The sequence below is a fragment of the Urocitellus parryii genome, unplaced genomic scaffold (genome assembly GCF_045843805.1).
Source record: "Urocitellus parryii isolate mUroPar1 unplaced genomic scaffold, mUroPar1.hap1 Scaffold_118, whole genome shotgun sequence".
NCBI lineage: Eukaryota > Metazoa > Chordata > Mammalia > Rodentia > Sciuridae > Urocitellus > Urocitellus parryii.
In genome coordinates, this window is record NW_027551893.1 from 27,365 (window position 1) to 48,466 (window position 21,102).

The 21,102-nt window shown below is 64.1% G+C and overlaps 1 protein-coding gene across 3 annotated transcripts; it reads left to right on the top strand.

Moving 5' to 3' along the window:
- Positions 1-56: 56 nt before the first annotated feature.
- On the top strand, positions 57-21,015 carry LOC144251596 (MHC class II regulatory factor RFX1). Of its 3 annotated transcripts, none has more exons than XM_077794431.1 (20): positions 57-403; positions 5,467-5,576; positions 5,828-5,911; positions 6,635-6,742; positions 7,972-8,088; positions 9,284-9,379; positions 10,837-10,931; positions 12,895-13,348; positions 14,226-14,407; positions 14,856-14,975; positions 15,056-15,171; positions 16,130-16,248; positions 16,330-16,439; positions 16,770-16,921; positions 16,997-17,094; positions 18,470-18,619; positions 18,710-18,918; positions 19,287-19,440; positions 19,521-19,566; positions 19,690-21,015. In XM_077794431.1, exons 1-20 carry the CDS (start codon positions 97-99, stop codon positions 19,857-19,859), a joined length of 2,997 nt encoding a protein of 998 aa, XP_077650557.1. In that variant the 5' UTR covers positions 57-96; the 3' UTR covers positions 19,860-21,015. The 3 variants fall into 3 exon arrangements, with proteins under 3 accessions (XP_077650557.1, XP_077650558.1, XP_077650559.1); XM_077794432.1 differs by having other exon boundaries at positions 12,964-13,348; XM_077794433.1 differs by lacking the exon at positions 5,828-5,911.
- Positions 21,016-21,102: the final 87 nt, after the last annotated feature.

A 21,102-nucleotide genomic window follows, 5' to 3' on the forward strand; every position in this document is an offset into this window, starting at 1 on the left:
TTTCCTTCTTTTTCCCCCTCTCTCTTCCCCTCCTTCTTTCTTCCCAAGGAAGAGAAAAAAAAAAGCCTTATTTATTCTCATTTCCCCACTGTTGGCATGGCAACCCAGGCATACGTTTCGGAGCTACCGGCAGCCCCGCAAGCATCCCAGCCACCGCAGGCCCCGCCCCAGCCACCACCTCCACCCCCAGCGGCGCCCCAGCCCCCCCAGACACCCACCGCCTCGGCCACCCCCCAGCCCCAGTATGTCACCGAGCTGCAAAGCCCCCAGCCCCAGGCACAGCCACCAGGCAGCCAGAAGCAGTACGTGACGGAGCTCCCGGCTGCCCCCACGCCCTCGCAGCAAGCTGGCGCGCCCACCCCGGCCCCCGCGTCCCAGCAGTACATCGTGGTCACCGTCTCTGGTAAGTCTGCTGTGCACCTGAGCCAGGGCGCTCGGGAGTGACTCTGGGAGGGGCGCCTGGGCCCGAGCACCCAGCTCTGGGGTCAGGAGGCGCTGGGGGCGGAACTGGCCTCGCGCTCCTGGGGGAAGCCGCTGCTGCCCAGCCCTGACGGCTCTGCCTGGGTCGCCTCGTCTGTGAAGGGGACCTCGTGGTTCCCATTCTCAGGGTGCTCCCGGCGGGGCTGGCCCAGAGCAGGTCCTTGGGGGGACTGGCGGGAGCCTGGAGTGTCACCTTGCCCCCTGGAGGAGCAAGACCAGGGCTGAGCCAGGGTGTGGGTCTGGCCAGCTCCTAAGTGTGGCCACCCTTGTGGCCATGGTGTCCGTAGGGCTCGGCTCCTCCCAGGGCTCCCTGGCTGAGCCCAGCTGGGAGGAGGGGCCCAGGGCAGAGGGGCCCAGGGCCGGGGCCTGGCCAGCACAGAGCTCCAGCTGCTGGCAGGCTTGTCTTCAGCTCCTTCTCGGTTTTCTTCCATTTTCTCTCACTTGCTGTGCGCTCAGCTTCTGGCTGTCGTCTCCCTGGCCCGAGCCTGTTGCGCCCGTGCCCGGTTGTTCTCCCGGGAACTCTGGCAGCGGGGTTGTCTGGGGGCCGTGAGAGGCTTGGTGTCCGTCTCTCCCAACTCAGAGACAGGGTCTCCCTGAGCTGCTGAGGCTTCCCTGAGTTGCTGAGGCTGGCTTTGAACTCAAGACCCTCCTGCCTCAGCCTCCCGAGCGGCTGGGATCACAGCTGTGCACCATGCGTCTGGCCAGGTGCCCTTGGAGAGCTGACCCCTGGTCCTCCAAATCCTCCCCTCCAAAGGACTTTAAAAGCTCCACGCGCCCCACGCCCTCTCTAGTGGAGGCCAAGCCACTGCCTGGTTTGCCAGCCCCCAGCCCGCCTGTTGCCGCCTGTTTCTGGCACACCTGCCCGGCCCACCGGCCCCCTGTAGCTCTGCAGACCCGCAGGCTCAGTCCTGCCTCCTGGCCTGGGCCTGGCGGCGCCTCCCCCTGTAGCACTGGGCCCGGACCTTGGCCTTCGGCCTCCTTCAGGTCACTGGGTGGAAGCCCCGCCCCTCCCCACTTCACCTCCCCCTTGCACACTCACCCTTGGAAGTGCCAGGACCGTGGTGAGGCCGACCATCCTGACTCCCTGAGGGCAGGGTCTAGTCTGAAGTCTTTGTGAAGGACCGGGGAGTGTGCCTGACCTAGAGCAGGGACAGCTGGACGCCTGGCGTGGCCCCCGGGTGGCCAAGAGCAGGCGGGAGACCACCGCCTCCACTGGAGCTCTGCCCAGCCCTGGGGGCCCCTGGCTGGCCTTGTCCTCCTCCTGGATGAGGGTCCTTCCCGGCAGTTGGGCTCTCCGGGGTGAAGGTCTGGGGGAGGCCTGTGGCCTCGGGCCCCAGAACACCCGTCGTCCTTCCTCTGGCCTCAGTGTGTCCAGCTTGTCTTGGCAGTCCTCCAGGGAGGCCCCAGTCCCTCAAGGTCAAGGTCACCATGAGGTCTTCCAGTCAGACAGACCCAGGAGAAGGCTGGGGGAGATGGCCTCCATCCCTGCCACCCTGGTGGCATGCTCTGGGTGCTGTGTACCCGCGAAGGCAGAGAGCAGGGAACCAGCCTCCGTGCCATGCCCCCAGCCTCCTTGGGTCGGGCTGTGAGTGGGGAATCCCGTTTCCTGCTGGTCCAGGTTCCTGCGGGTGAGCCTGCCCCGGCTGGGTCGCTGGGCAAAGCTTCCTCCATTTGTTCTGAGGAAGAGGAGTTGGCTGGCACCCTGCCCTCAGCCACTCCCCCTCACCAGCTTGGCATCCCGTGTCATCTCAGAGTGGCCTGGGCACGTGAGCCGGCCCCTGGGCAGGAGTGGAAGCCGACACCAGCGAAGGCTGTGGGAGGCGCTGGGCTGCTCTGGAGCCAGGAGCAGTGGAGCTGCCCGGGAGTCCATGCGGGCGGGGCGCGGAGGTCCCGGGCCAGGCCCGGACGCAGGCCAGAGGCAGCCTGTCCAGCTGGGCCTGGCGTGCTCTGCTCTGAGGTGACTCTGGAGGTGAGGGCAGGAAGCTCGAGTTTCCCTGGTCTGGAGCAACCCTGGCCACAATCCCCTCCTCAGCCACCGCGGACATCACCCAAAACCTGTGACGGGTGCCTTGGCGCCCGCCTGCAGCCCAGCTACGCAGGAGGCTGAGGCAGGAGGATCACAGGTTCAAGAGCAGCCTCTGCAGCTTTGTGAGACCCTCAGCAACTTAGCAAGACCCTGTCTCAGAAAATAAAACGTCCCGGGAAGGCAGCTCCGTGGTTCAGTCCCCAGCGCCCAAACCAAGCCAGACCTGGGGTGGAAGCAGGATGCTGTGGGCTCTGGACGCTGGCAGGAGGGTGGCGCCAGGCTGCTGAAGTAGAGACGGGCGGCCCCAGGGAGGACCAGGCCAGCCTCCCTCCTCTGCTCTCCCACTGGCCTTCCTTGGAGTCCTGTCCCGAACAGGGGAATGAAGGGTGCTTGTCCGCATCCCCGAGTACAGAGGGGCAGACACAGGGCAGACAGGACACACCCGGGAGCAGCGGAGTCCCAGAACTGCCCCCCCAAGGCCCCTGTGGGAAGTCATCCCCGGAGCCAAGGAACGGGAGGGACGGGGCCAGCTGGCTTTGTTGCTCGTGGGGAAGGGGGGCTGGGCCAGCAGGGGCACCAGGGTTCCAGCCTGACCCCGGCCTCTGAATGTCTCTGGTCTGCCCAGGAGCTCACTGCTCACTCCAACAGGTGAGGAGGAGGAGGGCTGCACCTGGAGGCGCCGGCCTGGGGAGGGCAGCCCCTCCTCGGCTCAGAGACAGGAAGCCAACGGTGCTTCCCCGGCCTCCTAAACATGCCTGGAATGGAGGTCACGACTCCATGTCCCCCAGCCCCCTTCCCCTCCTGGCCCCCCTCCCCCACACATGGTGAGGGAGAGACTGAGCCCTGGCCACAGGTGGACAGGGACCGCACACAGGGAGCCCCTCAGCTGAGGAGCAGACTCACCCGCCCACATTTCTGTGCGACCCGACCCCTCGTGCCTACTGGCCTGGCCAGCAGAGGGTGGGGGAGGATCCCAGCGATCCAGCCCTATGGGCCACCCAGACGCAGGACACAGGCCCGATGATCTCAGCAGGTCTCAGGTCTGCAGCCTCACAGGGTCCTGCTCCAGGATCAGCCCCACGCCCAGCACCCGCTTTGCTGCCCACACTGAGCCAGGCAACGCCGTGGCGCCTCTCTTGTGCTGGGCTGGCTCCCCGTGCCCCATGGACATCCAGGTGTGCCAGGCCTTCACGTGACCCGGGGCCGGCTCGGGTTTCTCTCAAGGGGCCGCTCAGGGAAGCCTCCTGCACGGCGCAGGGAGAGGAACGCAGACTTGAGGAAGGTTCCAGCAAAACAGCCGTCCGAGCCACCTGGACTTGGCTGCCCAGGCAGCTGTCCCCACAGGGTTGGGACTGTCCCAATGCCAGCCCCACGTGTAGCCACAGGGAGGCTCCCCCAACACCTGGCAGCCCTCGCCCCCCACTCACACACGTTCTCTGCCGTGGCCTTGGCCTTGGGGTGCTTGAGTCCACGTAGAGGCCCTCCTGCTCTGCTGGGACGTTCTCTTTTGTTCCCCACAGCTGAGGACCAGCCCCCCACTTTGGAGCATGAGCCCCACCGGCCCCACCCTGGGATGCCCTGCACCTGAGGTGCCCGTGGGTTCCCAGCTCGCCGAGCCCCGGGTCCGCGTCCGCACACCACCCCCGGCGCCTCGGCCCAGCAGAACCAGCGACTCTGGGTTCTGCATATGGTGTGAAGTTCCTGTGGTCACAGAGAGGCCTGTGTCCTGGCCTGCTGGTCCCCAGCTGGTGACCTTGAGCAGGCCACTTCCCTTCCGCCTCTGTTGCCTTACTGAGAACAGTGGGGAGAGCGCTGGGCCCCAGCTGCCCCGGGAGCCGGGCATCACCCCCACGGCAGCAGCCTGAGTGTCTGAGGCCGAGGATGCTGCTGGGGAGGACGCTGTGGCCCTCTCGTCTCGTGGGGGATGGGTGGCCTCTCTGACTCCCCGGGCGAGTCCCCTAGGAAGGGGGGCTGGGGCCTGACTCCTTCTGGCATCCATGGTCCTCCCCCATATCACCTCGGCCTCTGGGGCTGCTGGGGGCAGGACAGGTGAGGGTCTCCTGGCCAGGGCCCCTCAGGGACGCTGTTCCTCCCTGCCCCCCTGTGGCCCCTGTTAATCACTCAGCAAGATGTGCATGAAATCCGACCTGTGCTTGCCTGATAGCATCTCCGGGTACCAGCCTCCCTCCTGCCCCGACCTGCCCCCGCCCCGAAAAGGCCCTTCTCAGGCAGCCCACGGGGAGGGGAGTGTACCCAAGAGGGCACACGGGAGCCTGCGTCCCTCGGGGGATTAGCTCGCCAAGGTTGTGGGTATAAAGCTGCCTGTGCGCCCTGCTGTTCCTACAGAGGCAGGCCAGGAGGGAGGGCCAGCGGGCGGCCCTGGACAGACAGGCACAGGGGCAGGGAGCGGGCAGGCGGGCACCATGTTCTATGATTGCCTCTTCTTAGCTGCCTGTCAGCGTGAGTACCCTTCGTCCAGCTCCAAGCCCCTTGCACCCCTCCTGCCCCTCAAGGTCAGCGAGGCTGGGCGGAGCCCCTGGCTGTGGCCTCTACTGTGGCCAGCTGTCTCCTGGGAAGCCGGGATGGTGCTGGGGAAGGTGGGCCAGCACTTGGTCCTCCTAGAACTGCCAGAAGAAGGGTGGTCAGTTCACTGTCTGCCCGGGCCCTGCCTTTGGGGAACAGGGCCAGCCTCGACTTCTGTGGCCTCGTGGCCCCCAGCACCCTGTCTGGTTCAGCTTCTGGATAAGAAGGGTCAAGGGTTGCTTCCAGGTGTTAGAGGTCCCTGGGTGCTGTCTAGCGCCCACCCCACCCCGGAAGGGCACTGCCAGGGCTGGCCAGGGGAGCGGCAGGGCTCTTGGAGAAGCCTGCCTGGTGGGCTGGGCTCCAGCTTGCGTCCTGCCCTCCAGGTGGCTTAGGCTCCCTGTGGGCGCAGAGTTGATCTGGTGCCCCCTCCCCCACAGAGGGTGCCATGCGAGCCAGTGAGACGGTGTCAGAAGCCAGCCCGGGCTCCACAGCCAGCCAGACCGGCGTCCCCACTCAGGTGGTTCAGCAGGTGCAGGGCACCCAGCAGGTAGGATGGGGGACAGGCCTGCAAGGGGACAGTGCAGGTTGGGTTCTCTGGGGCCTTGCCTTCCGTCCATCAGGACATCTGCTCACTGTTCTTATCAAGATGGGCACCTCAGCCCCCCAGGGATGCGCATGTCAGCCGCCCCCCCATGTGCATGTCAGCCCCCCAGGGATGTGCATGTCAGCCGCCCTCCCCACAGGGCTGGGCCTCCCGGGGAGCTGGCCCGGCTCAGCTCCTCACACTTTGACCCCCAGCGCTTGCTGGTGCAGACCAGTGTGCAGGCCAAGCCGGGCCACGTGTCACCCCTCCAGCTCACCAATATCCAGGTGGCCCAGCAGGTAAGCCTCCCACCGTTAGCCCCCCCCAGGGTGGGAAAACAGCCCCTGTGGCCTGCTTGGCCCAGTCCTTGCCAGGATTGAGGACACCGGCCCCATCCTGAGGCTTCCCCACCTCCTGGCTCTGGGTGGTGGGGTCCACAGGGTGGGGTGCCATCAGGGAGCAGAGCCTGGCCATCTTACTAGAGCAGTGAGGGTAGTGGGGAAGGGTAGCGGGCCAGCAGGGGCCAGCCGCAGCGTCCTAAAGCAGAAAGCCCCAGGAGCCCAGGGCAGCAGGGAGGGCGTCTGTCCTCCGGAAGGCCGCATTTGGGATGCCAGGGCTCACCCCCATTTCCCATTGATCAACACAGAATTGGACAAATTCTATTGGATATGTATGTGTGTGAGGTCCTGGGGAGGGACTCAGGGCCTTGAACATGCTGGGCCAGCGCTCTAGCCCTGAGCCGCACCAAGGATGAGATCACGCTTGGCCTGGGCTCAGCTGGGCCTCGGGTCCACACTCTACACTGCCACTTCCTGGATCTGCGACCTCAGATGATCACTCGAACCTTCCTGAACCTCAGTGTCACCCCCTTGAAGTGGGGCAGTGACTGCTGTGTGGGGCTGTCAGTGAGTCCATGGGCTGAGAGGCAGAGAACACTTAGCCACCACCTGGCACCTCTCAGGTGCTCGGGAGAGCCCCGGGCTGCCAAGGGTGATGGGCTTCCCTCTTTCCCCCGGCTCCAGGCTCTCCCCACACAGCGTCTGGTGGTGCAGAGCACAGCGCCAGGCAGCAAGGGTGGCCAGGTGTCCCTGACAGTCCACGGTACCCAGCAGGTGCACTCGCCTCCTGAGGTAGGTGGTAGCTCCTTAGGACACTTGAGGTTCCCTTGCTGTGAGCCTGCTCCTTCCTCTGCAGTACTCCTGCCCTCCCACTCCTTCACTGGCCTCGTGGCTCTGGGCTGAGCTGCCATGGGGTCTGGCTGTAAGGGGGGGGGTAGCCTCCCGGGGTTGAGGTGGCCTCTGCAGGTCCTGCTCAGGGGATGGCATCACAGGACACAACAGGGCTTCCTTTTCCATCTGCAGGGTGGGTGGAACCCCTTCTGAGAGTTTGGAACCACGTGGTAGATTCTGGGGACCACACACATCAGTGAGGGCTGGGGACAGTCAGGAGGCCTGGAGCACCGGCCCCAGCATCAGGGGCTTGGGGCCAGGGCCTGTCTCCGCTGTTGGTGCTGCTGGACCTCTAGGCAGGACTTTGAGCCTCGGGAGCCCAGGGCTGTCTGTGTATGAGAGATGGGCAGCCAGGCATGAGGGGGCACACCTGTAATTCCAGCGACTGGGAGACAGATAGGAGGATCTCAAGTTCAAGGTCAGACTCAGCAACTTCGTGAGGCCCTGTCTCAAAATAAAAAACAGAGAGGGCTGAGGGTGTAGCTCAGGGGTAGAGGCTCCAGGGTTCAATCCCTAGTCCTGGGTGGCAAGGGAAGAGCTGTCCACTGCCCGTCAGCTGCTGTGGGAATGACAGCCCAAGCCTGGCGCAGAGCAAACGGGCTTTGTAGCCAGCCCACCTGTGTGGCCCTGGGCGTGTCCTTCCCCCTCTGCCTCCACTAGGAAGCAGGGATGCTGTGGGATCCTGGTGAGTAAACATAAAGCGCTCAGAGCAGCACCTGGTGGGACTCGGCACATTGTCTGTAGGTGCTACTGTCATTACTGTGACTTTGGAGAATTGGCCTCAGGAGAGCCTCCGAGGGCTGATTTAGGGGGTGGCTTCCATGGCCCAGCCAGACTTTCCCAGCCATAATCTCTGTCGGGTCAGGGCTCCAGCTCCTCTGGAGAGAGCAGGTGGCCCCTGACTATGACCAGCACCCCTGAGCTGAACCCTCTCCTGGGGGTGACCAGGACTGACACAGGCCGAAGCATCTGGATGCACGAGTAGAGCCTGTGATCGACGTGGGTGGTGGGACAGACACCACCACCTGCTGCCCTCTCCACAGAGCCCTCCTGAGAAGGGGGTTGGGGCCCAGGTTTCCCAGAGATGCCCAGAGCTCAACCTGACCTCACCGTGTCTCCTTCCCTTGCAGCGGTCGCCGGTGCAAGCCAATAGCTCCGCCAGCAAGACGGCTGGGGCCCCCACGGGCACAGTGCCCCAGCAGCTTCAGGTTCATGGTGTCCAGCAGAGTGTCTCCGTCACCCAAGAGGTGCCTGGCCAAAGCGGGCAGCAGCCAGGGCCAGGGGTCGCAGCCAGCTGGCCTCTGCAGCCACCTGTGGCTGTGCCTCTGGCCTGTTAGAGCCAAACACGCAGAGGTCCAGAGCCGACTAGCACCTCCACCTCTCCAGATGCAGTGTCCTGGGGTGGGGGGCTGCGCTGAGGGTGAAATGCAGACCCTGCAGAAGGTGCCGTGGGCGGGGCAGCCGCAGACCAGCTTCAACAGTCCACTTTGGTCTATGGGGATCTGTTTGCCCAAGTCTCGGCGCATTCACAGGTCTCAGGCAGAGGCCCTAGTTTCCAGGTCCGTGCCCAGCCTTCCAGGGGAGCCCGAGCTCTGAGCTACAGCCACAGCAGTGGGGGAGGTTGAGGGCAAGAGTCATCTGCTGTCTGTTGTGATTGTTCAACTCAGGGGTTCCTGGCCCCTCATAAATCAGATGAAGCTGGGCACCATGGTGTTTACCTGTATATGATGCTTAGGAGGTTGAGGCAGGAGCTCATTTGAGCCCAGGAGTTCAAGGCCAGCCTGGGCAACATAGGGAGATCCTGTCTCTTAAAAGCAAAGCAAAATAAAACCAAACCAGAAAAACAAACAAACAAACACACACAAATGGAAGCCATAAGCTCCCAGAGAAAATTGGAAACCCCATCTAGAGGATTCACAGATTTTTTTCCCTGCCCAGTGCCAGAGCCCCTCTAAATCTCCAGACCTGGGTTCAAGTCTCAGCCCCACCACTTAGCACCAGCCGCCTCCCTCCAGCCACTGATCCCTAGTAAGGACAGCTTACTGTGTCCTTACTGAAGTATAGGCACCAAAGATAAACCAGGTCCGTGCACTCCTGAAGGACCTGCAGAGAGGGGGGAAGAGTAGAGACCCCCCACCGCCTTGGTCCCAGATCCAGTGCCTGCCCGTGCCACCACCTCCTGGCAGCCTTACCCCGCTGGGCCTTATTTCCTGGGCCTTTAACTGGGTGCCCAGAGGCAAGGCAGTGGTGAGCCTGGACGTGCGGAGCTGGGCCCAGCAGCAGAGTTACTCTGCTTTGGCTGGAGAACGGTGCGTGTTTTCCTTAGTGGCTGTGGTGAGGTTTAGGTAGGTTCACTGTATAGAGGATGGGGACTTATCTGGCCGCCATCGTGGCCATGGATACCGCAGCCTCACTTGTCTTCTCTTTCCCTTCCTTTCCCAGAGGTCTGTGGTCCAGGCCACCCCGCAGGCACCCAAAGCGGGCCCCGTGCAACAGTTGACCGTGCAGGGACTTCAGCCAGTCCACGTGGCTCAAGAGGTAGGTGCCCCCCCAGGTAGATGGGGGGTGCAAAGTGGGGCTGGTCTCCTGTGAGGGATGGGAACGCAGGTCCCTGCCCCAAAGGGGGGTAATGGAACCTCCTGGGGTCCTCAAGGACAGAAGGCTCCAGGTCTGGCTTCAGCCTGCACCCGTCTGTGGGCTGCAGATCCGTCCTGAATCAGCCCCCTTTCCCGGCACCTCAAGCCCAAGTTTTGCTAAGAGAGATCTGGATTCAAATGCCACTTCTTTCTAGCCTGGGTCCCTTCCCCCTCTCCGCCCTGAGGCGCTGGGCGGGACTGTCGCCTGGGTTGCTGCCTGTGTGCGCATTGCAGCCTGGTGGGCTGCGAGGCCCGCAGCCCCGCCCGCGGCCGGACCCAGTGACGCCCCAGTATCTCTGTTTGTCCTCCAGAGCTCAGACAGTCAGTTTCCCGCTAGGAAGGCAGAGCAGCGAGAGCCCCGGCCCACGCCGCAGCCAGAGCCGCCACCCCGGCCGCCCACCCCCGGGCTCGGGCCAGGCGCGCTGGTCCCGGAGCCGCCGCCACTCCCATCGGTGTGCAGCGGCGAGGCCCGGCAGCTAGGCAGCCCCGAGCCGCAGCTGACCCATTACGAGCCAGGCGTCGAGCAGTGGGTGGAGCTGGTGGGCGTGCTGCCCCCGCACCTGCTCCTGCCGCAGCAGAAAGTGGTCCTCGAGCCCCTGCCCGGGCTCTCAGCCCGAGCCAGCCCCGACCAGAGGGTCAGGATCCAGAGAATCCCCCAGGTGCTAGTGTTCAGCACGGCCGCCACGGCCCTCAAAGTAGGTGGTGGACGCACGGGCGGGGGGCAACGGGGGGCGGGGGCATACCCCGGCTGCCCACCAGGCCCCTCAAGCCCTGTAGACCCCACCTCCGCCCTGAAGGTCGGTCTAAGAGCCCACCTCCAACATCCCAAAGCGGGTGCCAGGTCCTAGGCTCCATCCCTGCAGATCAGGGTGGGGGTGGAGGTGGGATACTGAAGCCCCGCTCCTGAGGCACTCTCAAGTCATTGAGGTTCTGTCGGGCAAACTGGCCCCAGGCCCCGCCCCTAACATCCTGTGCTGGGCTAACAGGCCCCGCCCCTGGGGCCATGTGTAGTTCCAAGCTCTGGCTTTAACTACACCTTGTCCCCATGCTTGGCCCAGCCCCGAGGCCTACCCTTCTGGTCCACCGTCTGACCTGCCTGGGCTCCCCTGTTGCCCATCAGCAGGCCCCACCCTTGCCGTCTCCAGCAGAAGCAGAGTGTCTTGGCGATCCTCCCGATACAGCTCTTCCTGATTCCCAGCCCCAGCTGAGGCTGTAGCCCCCATCAGGGTGTGGTGTTTAGAGAACCCAGATGTGCACCTCCTAGTCAGTGACCTGGCCTCCGGGAGAGCTTGAGAACCGCCAGCTCCACAAGGCAGAGGCCGGAGCCACCCCTGACCCTGCCGCCTTCCTCCTGCCCAGGTGCAGCAGCTCCAGCAGGTCCCAGTGCCACATGTGTACTCCAGCCAGGTCCAGTACGTGGAGGGCGGCGACGCCAGCTACGCGGCCAGCGCCATGTAAGTGGGCAGGGGCACAGGGAGGGCAGCGCAGGGGCGTAGGTCTGCTCAGGACTCCAGGCCTCAGGTGACAGCTAGGTGGGTACCACCCAGGGGCAGCCAGCAGCCCACGGCATGCCAGAGCAGAGGGAATCTGGCACCCCAGCCAGCGCAGGGCTTTGGGCCTCAACCAGCCTGGCCTTTAGAGGTAAAAAAAAAAAAAAAAAAAAAAAAAACAAAAAAGAAAACAAAGTGCCTACATACACACACACATATTTTTACAAGATAGAAAGTTCCTGTGTGTTAGGGACATTAACAGTGAAGAGGTGACTTGGATCCTGGCCGCCCCACCCTGCCCAGGGTGACCTGTTTCTTTGTTCCTCCCAGAGATTCTCCAGGAATAGAAACTGTTCCTTCCTTTCTTCAGAAGTGGAGGCCGGGTCTGTCTCACTTCTTTGCCCAGCCTGTCCTTGGCCCGCCCCTGGCTCCCCCATTTGTGCACATGGGTCCCTCTTGGCTTCTTGAACACTGCCCAGCACTCCTCTGTACAGGTGTCCCTGGTCCCCAGGCAGCCGATACACAGGTGTTTCTGCCAGGGTACTGCACAGGGGCCAGTGTCCTGTCCCAGAGCAGCCTCCGGGGGCCGACTCCTGGTGGAGGCCGACTCCTGGTGGAGGCCCTCCACGGCCTCTCCCTCCCCCATCCTCCAAGCAGTAGTGCCGCGGCTAGATTGCTGCTGCTGTTTCAGTTTCTAGAATTTCCATTTGGTTTTCTTTTTATTCGTCTGATTTTTTTCTTTCGTCCTTGCCACCTGTCCTTGCGGGCACCGTGCTGGGATCGGATTAGCTCAGAGAGTGACTCTGTCCTTGGGTCATGACGCTCTAACTGACCCTGAGGAGTGTGGTCCTGGCACCTGAATTGCCATCAGTTTGTTTCTGGTGCTGCTGTCTCCATGTGCAGCTGACCCCAGCGGCCGGGGCCAGGGGGCCCCATTCCCAGGAGGAGGGCTGCCCCCAGGCCCGCCTCGCTGTTAGCCACAGAGAGGGAGGGCCCTGCGCCTGGCCTGGCTCCTTCTGGGGGCACTTTCCTTGGCTTCTGCCTGGACTTCTCCCTCCCATGGAACTCACGGCTGCTGTCGCATTCTTCTGCCACGTGAAGTTCTTGCTTTGGGTGTGTCTTTTTTCTGTCCCTCCTGGCAGACTGTCACCAGGTTCCCAGCCCTCTGCCAGCATGGATCTCCACGCTGGCCACAGCCGCGGCCCCTGGGCTTCCATCCCTGGCTTTGGACATTAATTTATCTGTTCATTTAGCAAATATCTACCAGCGCAGCGCTGTGTGCATGTGGTGCTGGACGGAGCCCGGGGTGCCCACGGTCTAGAGCCACTCTTGACCCCCGCTGAGCTGCCTGCCCAGCCCCACACAGCATTTCTGGAGCATGTGTTGCCTGTGGGGCCCTTGGCTGGGCCCTTGGCTGGGCCGTGGCCCTGGGGAGGAGGCACGTGCTCCTGGCATTACTCTGAGGTAGACGTGGGCCTCGGTGATCAAGAGCTGGACCCTGGTGTCCAGTGAGCAGACCACTCACCTTGGGTGATGGAGCCGCCCTGCCTCCTACCAACCTCCTCTCACTTCCCTGGCCCTGCCCGTGGAACTGACCCGAGGGCGTTGCTGGTACAGTCCCCAGCATACAGTAGGCACTCACTGCATGCATATCAACATGCCGGGAACCAGCCCAAGGTTGCAAATTTCGTTTTGTTTCTTCGGCTAGTTCTTGGTAGGTGGCCATGTGTCGCAGGTGACCCAGCCCATGTAGCTCAGCTTCCTCACTTTCCGAGTGGGCGGTGACCCTGGCACTGAGGGCTGCCCCATGGTTCCGTGAGAACCTGCCCATCAGGCCCGAGGACGCTGCCGTCAGTAGGAGGGAAGGGGTGGCGCTGGGGACTGCTGCGTCCCTGGCCCCCTTCTGGGACCTCCTCCCCTCCCACAGGACCGTGCCCCTCGGCCACCCAGCTCTCCCCGCCCTGGCCCTCACGCCCACCCCCTCTGCCTCTCCCAGCCGCTCCAGCACCTACGCCTACCCCGAGGCCCCGCTGTACACACAGCCGGCGGGCACCAGCTACTACGAGGCCGCAGGCACGGCCACCCAGGTCAGCTCACCGGCCACCTCCCAGGCGGTGGCCAGCAGCGGCTCTGTGCCCATGTACGTGTCCGCCAGCCAGGTGGTGGCCAGCTCCACCAGCAGTGGGGGTGGGGCCAGCAACGGCAGCGGAGGAGGTGGCGGAGGCGGCGGCGGGGGAGGCGGCGGCAGCGGGGCTGGCAGCGGTGGCAGTAGTAGCGGCAGCAGCAGCAGCGGCGCAGGCACCTACGTGATCCAAGGCGGCTACATGCTGGGCAGCGCCAGCCAGTCCTACTCCCACACCACCCGTGCCTCGCCAGCAACGGTAAGTGCCTGGCAGGAGGTGCGTACCCGGGCAGAGGTAGTGGGCATTGGAGCTGGTCCCTGGCAGTGGTTGCTGGCCACCATTAGTAACCTGGTACGGCAGTGCCTGTGTGCGCTCGCCACGGGATGGAATCCTCACTGTGTGACCTCTCACAAGTTACTCAGCCTCTCTGAGCCGTGGCAGATACGTGTGAGGCCCTTGGAGTGGTGCCCAAAGAAGTGTCACCTCTTCTGAGTGTCACTTGACAATAGAGGATGGATGGTAGTGAAGGGAGAGGCAGGCACCCTCACCCGGGAGCTGTGAAGAGTCCCTGAAGTCCGCCCACAGGGCCCCTCGCACATGACGGGCGTGCTTCCGGGTCCCCCTTAGGCACAGGTGCAGCCTGACTTCTGACCTCCTTTTTTTCCACGTCTACTTTTTAAAACGCTGGCTGTGACCACCTGGGGGTGATGCTCTCTCCGGGCGCCCCTTCCTCACACGCTTAGGTTTGGGGAGACCACCCTTGGCCAGCGCTGGGGCTGCGGGAGAGCTCCACGGTTGAGCGGGGACGCGCGTCCTTGGGTCCCTCCCCTGCACCGAGGGACCACACAGAGCACCCTGACTGTCCCCTGCGCACCTCCCTCCTGGTGTCCCATTCCTCTGCCGCGTTGTCGAGGACACTTTCCAGATGGAGTCACGCCTCATGACCATGGTGCCAGCTCATCTCCCGCCGACTTTGTGTCTCAGTGGCTCCGTGTGGCCCGTGGCACCTGGCCTGGGCGGCGCAGTTCCCTGGGGGGACTGGGGGAGGACGGGGACTGATGTGGAGCACTCAGCCGCTGCCACCTAAAAAGTGGAAGCGACCCTCAGTGGTGTCCCCGCTGCCCCTCCCGCCCAGGTCCAGTGGCTCCTGGACAACTATGAGACGGCGGAGGGCGTGAGCCTGCCCCGCAGCACCCTCTACTGCCACTACCTGCTGCACTGCCAGGAGCAGAAGCTGGAGCCCGTCAACGCCGCCTCCTTCGGCAAACTCATCCGCTCCGTCTTCATGGGGCTGCGCACGCGTCGGCTCGGTACCAGGTGGGGTTCCTGTCCCCAGCTGTCCTTGGGCTGTGAGGTACACCTCAGCCACAAGACCAGCCAAGATGAGGTGCCGGGCCTTGCATCCTCGTCTGTGCGCAGGGCAGTGGGGACCACCCTCCCCAGTGCGTGGCGGGTAGGGTGCGCCTGTGCGCTTAGGGCATTGTGCGTTGTTAGCGCCAGTGGTCAGCAAGCACTTGGCTGGCGCCTGCGGCCCTGTGTCAGGATGGGGGGTGAGCAGAGAACCAGACCCCGGCCCTGTCCCGAGAGGCCTCAGTCAGCAAGTGGGGGCCTCTGCTGGTACCCACAGCCCTGTGTGTCCCCTGTGCGTTCCCAGGGTGCTGGCCCTGGCTCAGCGGCACACATCTCCAGGTAGCCCCCGGGGAGCCAGAGTCAGAGTCTGGCACGGGGCTCCCAGGGCCGGCCCTCACCCTCGGCTTCCTCCCAGGGGCAACTCTAAGTACCACTACTACGGCCTGCGCATCAAGGCCAGCTCGCCCCTGCTGCGGCTGATGGAGGACCAGCAGCACATGGCCATGCGGGGCCAGCCCTTCTCCCAGAAGCAGAGGTAGAGGAGGGGACACCAGGAAAGCCACCCCACCCAGACGCCCGCCCCCACAGCGGGCCCACCTGCCCCCTCTCCCGCAGGCTGAAGCCCATCCAGAAGGTGGAGGGCGTGACCAACGGGGTGGCCGTGGGGCCGCAGCAGGCCGTGGGGCTGTCCGACATCAGCGCCCAGGTGCAGCAGTACCAGCAGTTCCTGGGTGAGCCTCCCGGCAGGGCGGGGCCATGCTCAGGGGCTCGGGCTGCCTCTGCTGGGGTCGGTTACCCTGGTTCTGTGCCCAGAAACGTCCCCAAGGCAGAGCCCCGTTCCTTCCAACAAGGGAGCGTTTCTCTAATCCGCCACGCTGCGAGGGGTTCCAGATCCCAGGCCAGTGGCGCAGCAGCTCTGGGGGCCAACCCAAATGTCAGCCTGTGGACTGGAGGGGCAGGCTCCCTGCTGCCCGCCCAGAGCCTTCGTGACGAGGTGGTGGCACCCCTCCAGCTCTCCGGAGTGCGGCACCCAGGGTTTCCAAACACCAAGACAAGAAAACCAGCCCCTTAAAGCGGCTCAGGGATGCTCCTGGCACCCAGGAAGCCCCAGAGCTTCGTGTGTGCCTGTCACGCCTCTGTGACAGTGGCATGTGGTGGCTGCTTTCTGGCTCTTACTCATGCAGCCCAGGCACCTGGCCTGGGTGGCGCAGCTCTAGGATGTCCTGTGGCACGCAGTTCCCTGGGGGGACTGGGGGAGGACGGGGACAGATGTGGAGCACTGTCGCAGAGGGGCGGGAGGCCGCCTGGCAGAGCCGGGGTATCCTGGAGTGATCTCCATGAACAGCCCCACACTGGGCCCTCGGGCTCTGGGTGGCATCCCTGGAGTCCTGACTAGGCCCTGGTGGCCAGCTCCTGGTGGTCAGGTGGGTACTAGGAGCCAGCCTGGACTCAGTCCCCTGTCCCAGGGGCCGGCCCAGGGATGGCCCTTAGCAGACCAGCCAGGGCCAGCGGGAGCCTTTGTTCCGGGGACTGAGACCCTGGGCAAGGTGCTTGCCCTCCCCGAGCTTTGTCATCCTTTGTACATGGGGGTCCCCTCCTTGGGGAATTGGTGACAACCCCGTAGGATGCCAGGGAAGGCCGGGAGGCGGGAAGGCCAGGGGCACAGGCCTCATTCTGTGCACCCCCCAGATGCCTCTCGGAGTCTCCCCGACTTCACTGAGCTTGACCTCCAGGGCAAAGTCCTGCCCGAGGGCGTCGGGCCGGGGGACATCAAGGCCTTCCAAGTCCTGTACCGGGAGCACTGTGAGGTAGGGCAGCTGGAGGAGCCCGTGGACAGGGGAGGACCGTGCTGCCCGCTGCCCCCGAGCATCCCGCCCGCCTCCCCACAGGCCATCGTGGACGTCATGGTGAACCTGCAGTTCACGCTGGTGGAGACGCTGTGGAAGACCTTCTGGAGACACAACCTCAGCCAGCCCAGCGAGGCCCCGGCACTGGCCGTGTGAGTCCTCACATGAAGAGGGAGGGGTGTGGCCCTTGCGGTTTGTGTGAGTGCCCTGGACCCCCACGGCCCATGTGTGTCTGACACCCAGAGCACGGGAGCTGGGCACCGGGCAGGGCAGCCCCTCCGCCCTGGAGGAGACCCCAGTGTACAGAGCCCAGGAGCCCCGTCAGCCTGTGGCCTTGAGGCCCGAACCAGCCTGGCCCTGGGCGTCCGCAGGAGGCAGGAAGTGCCCAGCCAAACCCCAGTCGGCAGTGGCTGGCTGGTCCCTCCATCGTTCTGGGCACAGGACCTTGGAGCACCCGTGTGACCTGGGGTGGGTGCCCGCAGGCACGATGAGGCTGAGAAGCGGCTGCCCAAGGCCAGCCTGGTGCTCCTCTCCAAGTTCGAGCCTGTGCTGCAGTGGACCAAGCGCTGCGACCACGCGCTGTACCAGGGCCTGGTGGAGATCCTCATCCCTGACGTGCTGCGGCCCATCCCCAGTGAGTGTGCGGCCCGGCCCGCCCCGCCCCGCCCCGGAGTGCGCCCCTCCCTGACCGCCCCCCCACTGCCCGCAGGTGCCTTGACCCAAGCGATCCGGAACTTTGCCAAGAGCCTGGAGAGCTGGCTCACCCACGCCATGGTGAACATCCCCGAGGAGATGCTGCGGGTGAAGGTGAGGCCGGGCCGCTCCTCCCGGCTCTGGGGCCCCGGGCTTCGCTCTCCTGGGCTCCACAGGGGCTGAAGACTTGTCCCCACACCTGTCCTGGGGAGGACGGGAGTGCACTTGGGGAACCTGGGGCCTCAGGGAGGACTCAAGGGTCGTCTTGTAGAGCAGCTTCCTCCAGTGCCCACTGCCGAGACATGACCCCTCGCAGCAGTGAGGACTTTAACATCTTAAAAATGTATGAACCAAGCCAGGCCCAGGGCGCACCCGCCACCCCAGGGACTGGGGAGACTGAGACGGAGGATCGTGCAAGGCCCCTGGGCAGCTCATGTAAGACCGTCTCAGAAAATCAACAGGCCTGGGGTGTGCTCAGCCATGGAGCACCTGGGCTCCATCCCTAGGGTAGCAGAAAATTAAGATAAAAACCAAATATGAATTTGCAGTAGTTGTCTTCAGACAACCTGGTGAGAAAGCACTTCTTGTGTTCAGAGTAGAAGAGACTTTTAAACAGACAGTGTCTGTAAGGAAAGGGTGAGCGCCTTTCCATCAGTGCTGCACGTTCATTAACTACTCAGGTGCAAGGGATGAGGCGGCATGTGCTGGCTTTTGGGCAAACAGCATAGAAGCTAAACAAACTCCATATCTGCTTCCCCCCCTCCGGCCGGCGCCCCCAGTGCAGTGTGTCCAGCCTAGGGTCATGTGCAGGCGGGTCAGGGTGGGGGAGGGTATGCCAGGTAAGTGGGTGGCAGGAGGAAGCCTTCAGAACTGGCAAGACTCATAGGCTTGTTCGTTCAACATGCATTTATTGAGCACCTACTGTGTGCTCGGCTTGCTTCTCAGTGCTGGAAGGATAGCACTGAACAAGAGGGACAGTCACCCTGCCCTCCTGGAGCTGAAATCAAGGGTACAATAACCAAAAAATTAAAAAGTCTAAGAAATGTGGTGCCCTTTCTGGGCGGTGCCCTCTATATATTCCATTGTTTTCTTTCCTTAAAATAACAACAATGGGCTGGCTGGGGACCGCAGCCCCGATTCCAGAGGCTGAGGCAGGAGAACCGCAAGTCCAGGCCAGCCTGGCCAATTTAGTGAGAAGATTAAAGGGCAGGGGTGGGGGAGGGCGCTGGGGAATCCCGCTTAGTGGTAGCCTGGTGGCCTGGGTTCAGTCTCCAGTACCAAAAGGGAAAAAAGGTCAGGTCATGGGTGAGTGGTGCTGATTGGAATGCAGTAAGTTGGTCTTGGGCCCACGTCAGTAGGTGGACACCCCAGGGCACATCTTTCCTTTTAAAGCAAGAGGAAACGGAGGAAGCTCAACCGCTGCAGCGGGTGAGGTGGAGGCTGGAGGGTGGGTTCCGCGGAAGCCACAGCCCCTCTGGCCCGCACGCAGGTGGCCGCGGCCGGCGCCTTCGCGCAGACGCTGAGGCGCTACACTTCGCTCAACCACCTGGCGCAGGCGGCGCGCGCCGTGCTGCAGAACACGGCGCAGATCAACCAGATGCTGAGCGACCTCAACCGCGTGGACTTCGCCAACGTCCAGGTGAGCGCCAGGCGGTGCAGGGGCGCGCGGGGCGGCCCGGCGGGGCGAAGGCTGAGCCTCGGGCGCGGCCCGCTCCCCGCTGTGCTCCAGGAGCAGGCCTCGTGGGTGTGCCGCTGCGAGGACCGAGTGGTGCAGCGTCTGGAGCAGGACTTCAAGGTGACGCTGCAGCAGCAGAACTCGCTGGAGCAATGGGCGGCCTGGCTGGACGGCGTCGTGAGCCAGGTTCTCAAGCCCTACCAGGGCAGCGCCGGCTTCCCCAAAGCCGCCAAGCTCTTCCTCCTCAAGTGGTCCTTCTACAGGTGCGTGCCTGAGCGAGGCTGGGTGGGACCAGCGAGGCCACGCCCCAGGACGCCAGTAGCGCGGGCCCTGCTTCCTGGGTCGGGCCAAAGGTGGGGCCCAAAGGTTCCTTCTGTTTGGAGCGGATGGGACCCTAGAGTCCTGCTGCTCGGCGTGGGTGGGACTGGAGAAGCCTCCGCCTCCGAGGAGGGCGAGGCTCAGGTGCTCTTTCAAGAAAGTGGGGGCCTCGGCCCTCAATGACGGACAGCCTAGGAGAACCAGCGCGGTGTCCCGTGTCGGTCGCCGGGCTCGCGCGTGCCAGGGTGCATTGAGAGACAAGCGGCGAGAGCGGCTGAGCCGGGCCTTAGGGGCTCTCGGTTGCCATCCCCAGCTCCATGGTGATCCGGGACCTGACCCTGCGCAGCGCCGCCAGCTTCGGCTCCTTCCACCTCATCCGGCTGCTCTACGATGAGTACATGTACTACCTGATCGAGCACCGCGTGGCCCAGGCCAAGGGCGAGACCCCGATCGCGGTCATGGGCGAGGTGCGCACCACGGGGCGCTGAGGGAGTGGGCCCGGCTCCAGGCGGTGGGACCCTCACTCTCTCTTCTCGCCTCTCTCCAGTTCGCTAACCTGGCCACTTCGCTGAACCCCCTGGACCCGGACAAAGGTAGGCAAGGCGTGTCCCCACCCAGGCCCGGGTCCCGGAGGCGGCGGGCAGGGAGGCTGGGGTGGAAGAGCCGGCCGGGCGCCGACACCCCGCGCTGAGCCGGGCCTGGTCCGTGTGCCCCAGACGAAGAGGAGGAAGAGGAGGAGGAGAGCGAGGACGAGCTGCCACAGGACATCTCGCTGGCGGCTGGCGGCGAGTCGCCTGCGCTGGGCCCCGAGGCCCTGGAGCCGCCGGCCAAGCTGGCGCGGACCGACACGCGCGGCCTCTTCGTGCAGGCGCTGCCCTCCAGCTAAGCCCGCAGCCCCGCCCCGCCCGCCCCTCCGTTCCTCCACGCCAGGGTCCCTCACGGCTTCTGTGGCTTCGCTGTCACCCCTCCAGGCCCCGACCAGGGCAGGAGGGGGCCTCCGAGACAGGGAAGGAGAGAGGGGCCCCGCCCCCCGATGGGGCCGGCACAATCACAGGGCTGGGCGGAGCCGCAGCTGCAAACTCTGACACAAAAGACGTGCCTTAAGGAACCCGCCGCGGTGCCCAGGTGCCCCACAGGGCAACCAGCTCGGCCCCTGCCTCCCACCCCGCCAACAAGGTCGCAGCATCTCCCCCACAGGCCCGCCGCCCAGGGGGCAGGCAGGCAGGCCCCCTCTCCTACGGAACTGTTAACTTATTCTGCTCGCTGGCTTTGCACAGCCTGTCCTGGGCCCAGCCGAGCCCTGGGCAGGCGCAGGTGGGTGGCACCTGGGGACCCCCACTGTCAGCAGCAGCCCCGGGACAACCCCCCACCCCCAGCAACCCCACTGCTTCCCCCTTCTTGGTATAAGTGCAATTAAAGTTGTGGGTGTTGCATCTTCTCCAGAGCTGGGCCTCCCTCGCCCCGTGGCCCCTAGAGAGAGGGGGCCACTGCGACGGCGGCAGCGGCCGCGGCTCCCAGCTTCCAAAGAAGAGCAGCGGCTGCTGCAGGGCCGGGAAGTGCCCGCGCCCGCCAGGCCAGTGCTGGGTGCTCCACGCATTGGAGGCCCTGCGCCCTGCGCCCTCTGCGCCGCTGGTTTGTAATGGAACCTTCTCCTGGAGACTCGCTTCTCCTCCGTGCCGTGGACCCCGCCCCCCATGACTATTGTGCGATTTGTGAGCGCCGCCTGAGCGGAGTTGGTAACTTGTTGGGTTTTTTTCCAACCATCATGGCCTTATCTGTTCCAGTTTTCTCAGTGTTTTCAACCTGTGAGATAGATGTTTATGGCAAAAAAAAAGAAAAAGAAAAAAAAAAGGAAAATCTGACCTATTGTATAAGAATCACTATTTTGTGTGCTCCGCGTGCTACAGCTTTTGGGGTGGCCCTGCCACTCCCCCAATGCCCACGGGGCCTCCCCTCTCCCCGGCGGTGAAAGTGTCCACGCGTGTGGTAGTTTAGTGTGCCGAGCTGTTTTCTACCTTTTTGTAGTCTTTCTTAAAACACAATAAATTCCGCTGTGATATTTGTCTGCTGCTGACTTGCTGGGCCTTGCTGGGGGCCATGGGCTGGGGGCTCCAGCTGGGCCCTGGAGC

Coding starts and splice junctions, on each gene's coding strand:
- LOC144251596 (XM_077794431.1), top strand. CDS start 97: ATGGCAACCCAGGCATACGTTTCGGAGCTACCGGCAGCCCCGCAAGCA. Junction 15,172..16,129: donor GCAGTACCAGCAGTTCCTGG/GTGAGCCTCCCG, acceptor TGCACCCCCCAG/ATGCCTCTCGGAGTCTCCCC. Junction 16,249..16,329: donor TGTACCGGGAGCACTGTGAG/GTAGGGCAGCTG, acceptor GCCTCCCCACAG/GCCATCGTGGACGTCATGGT.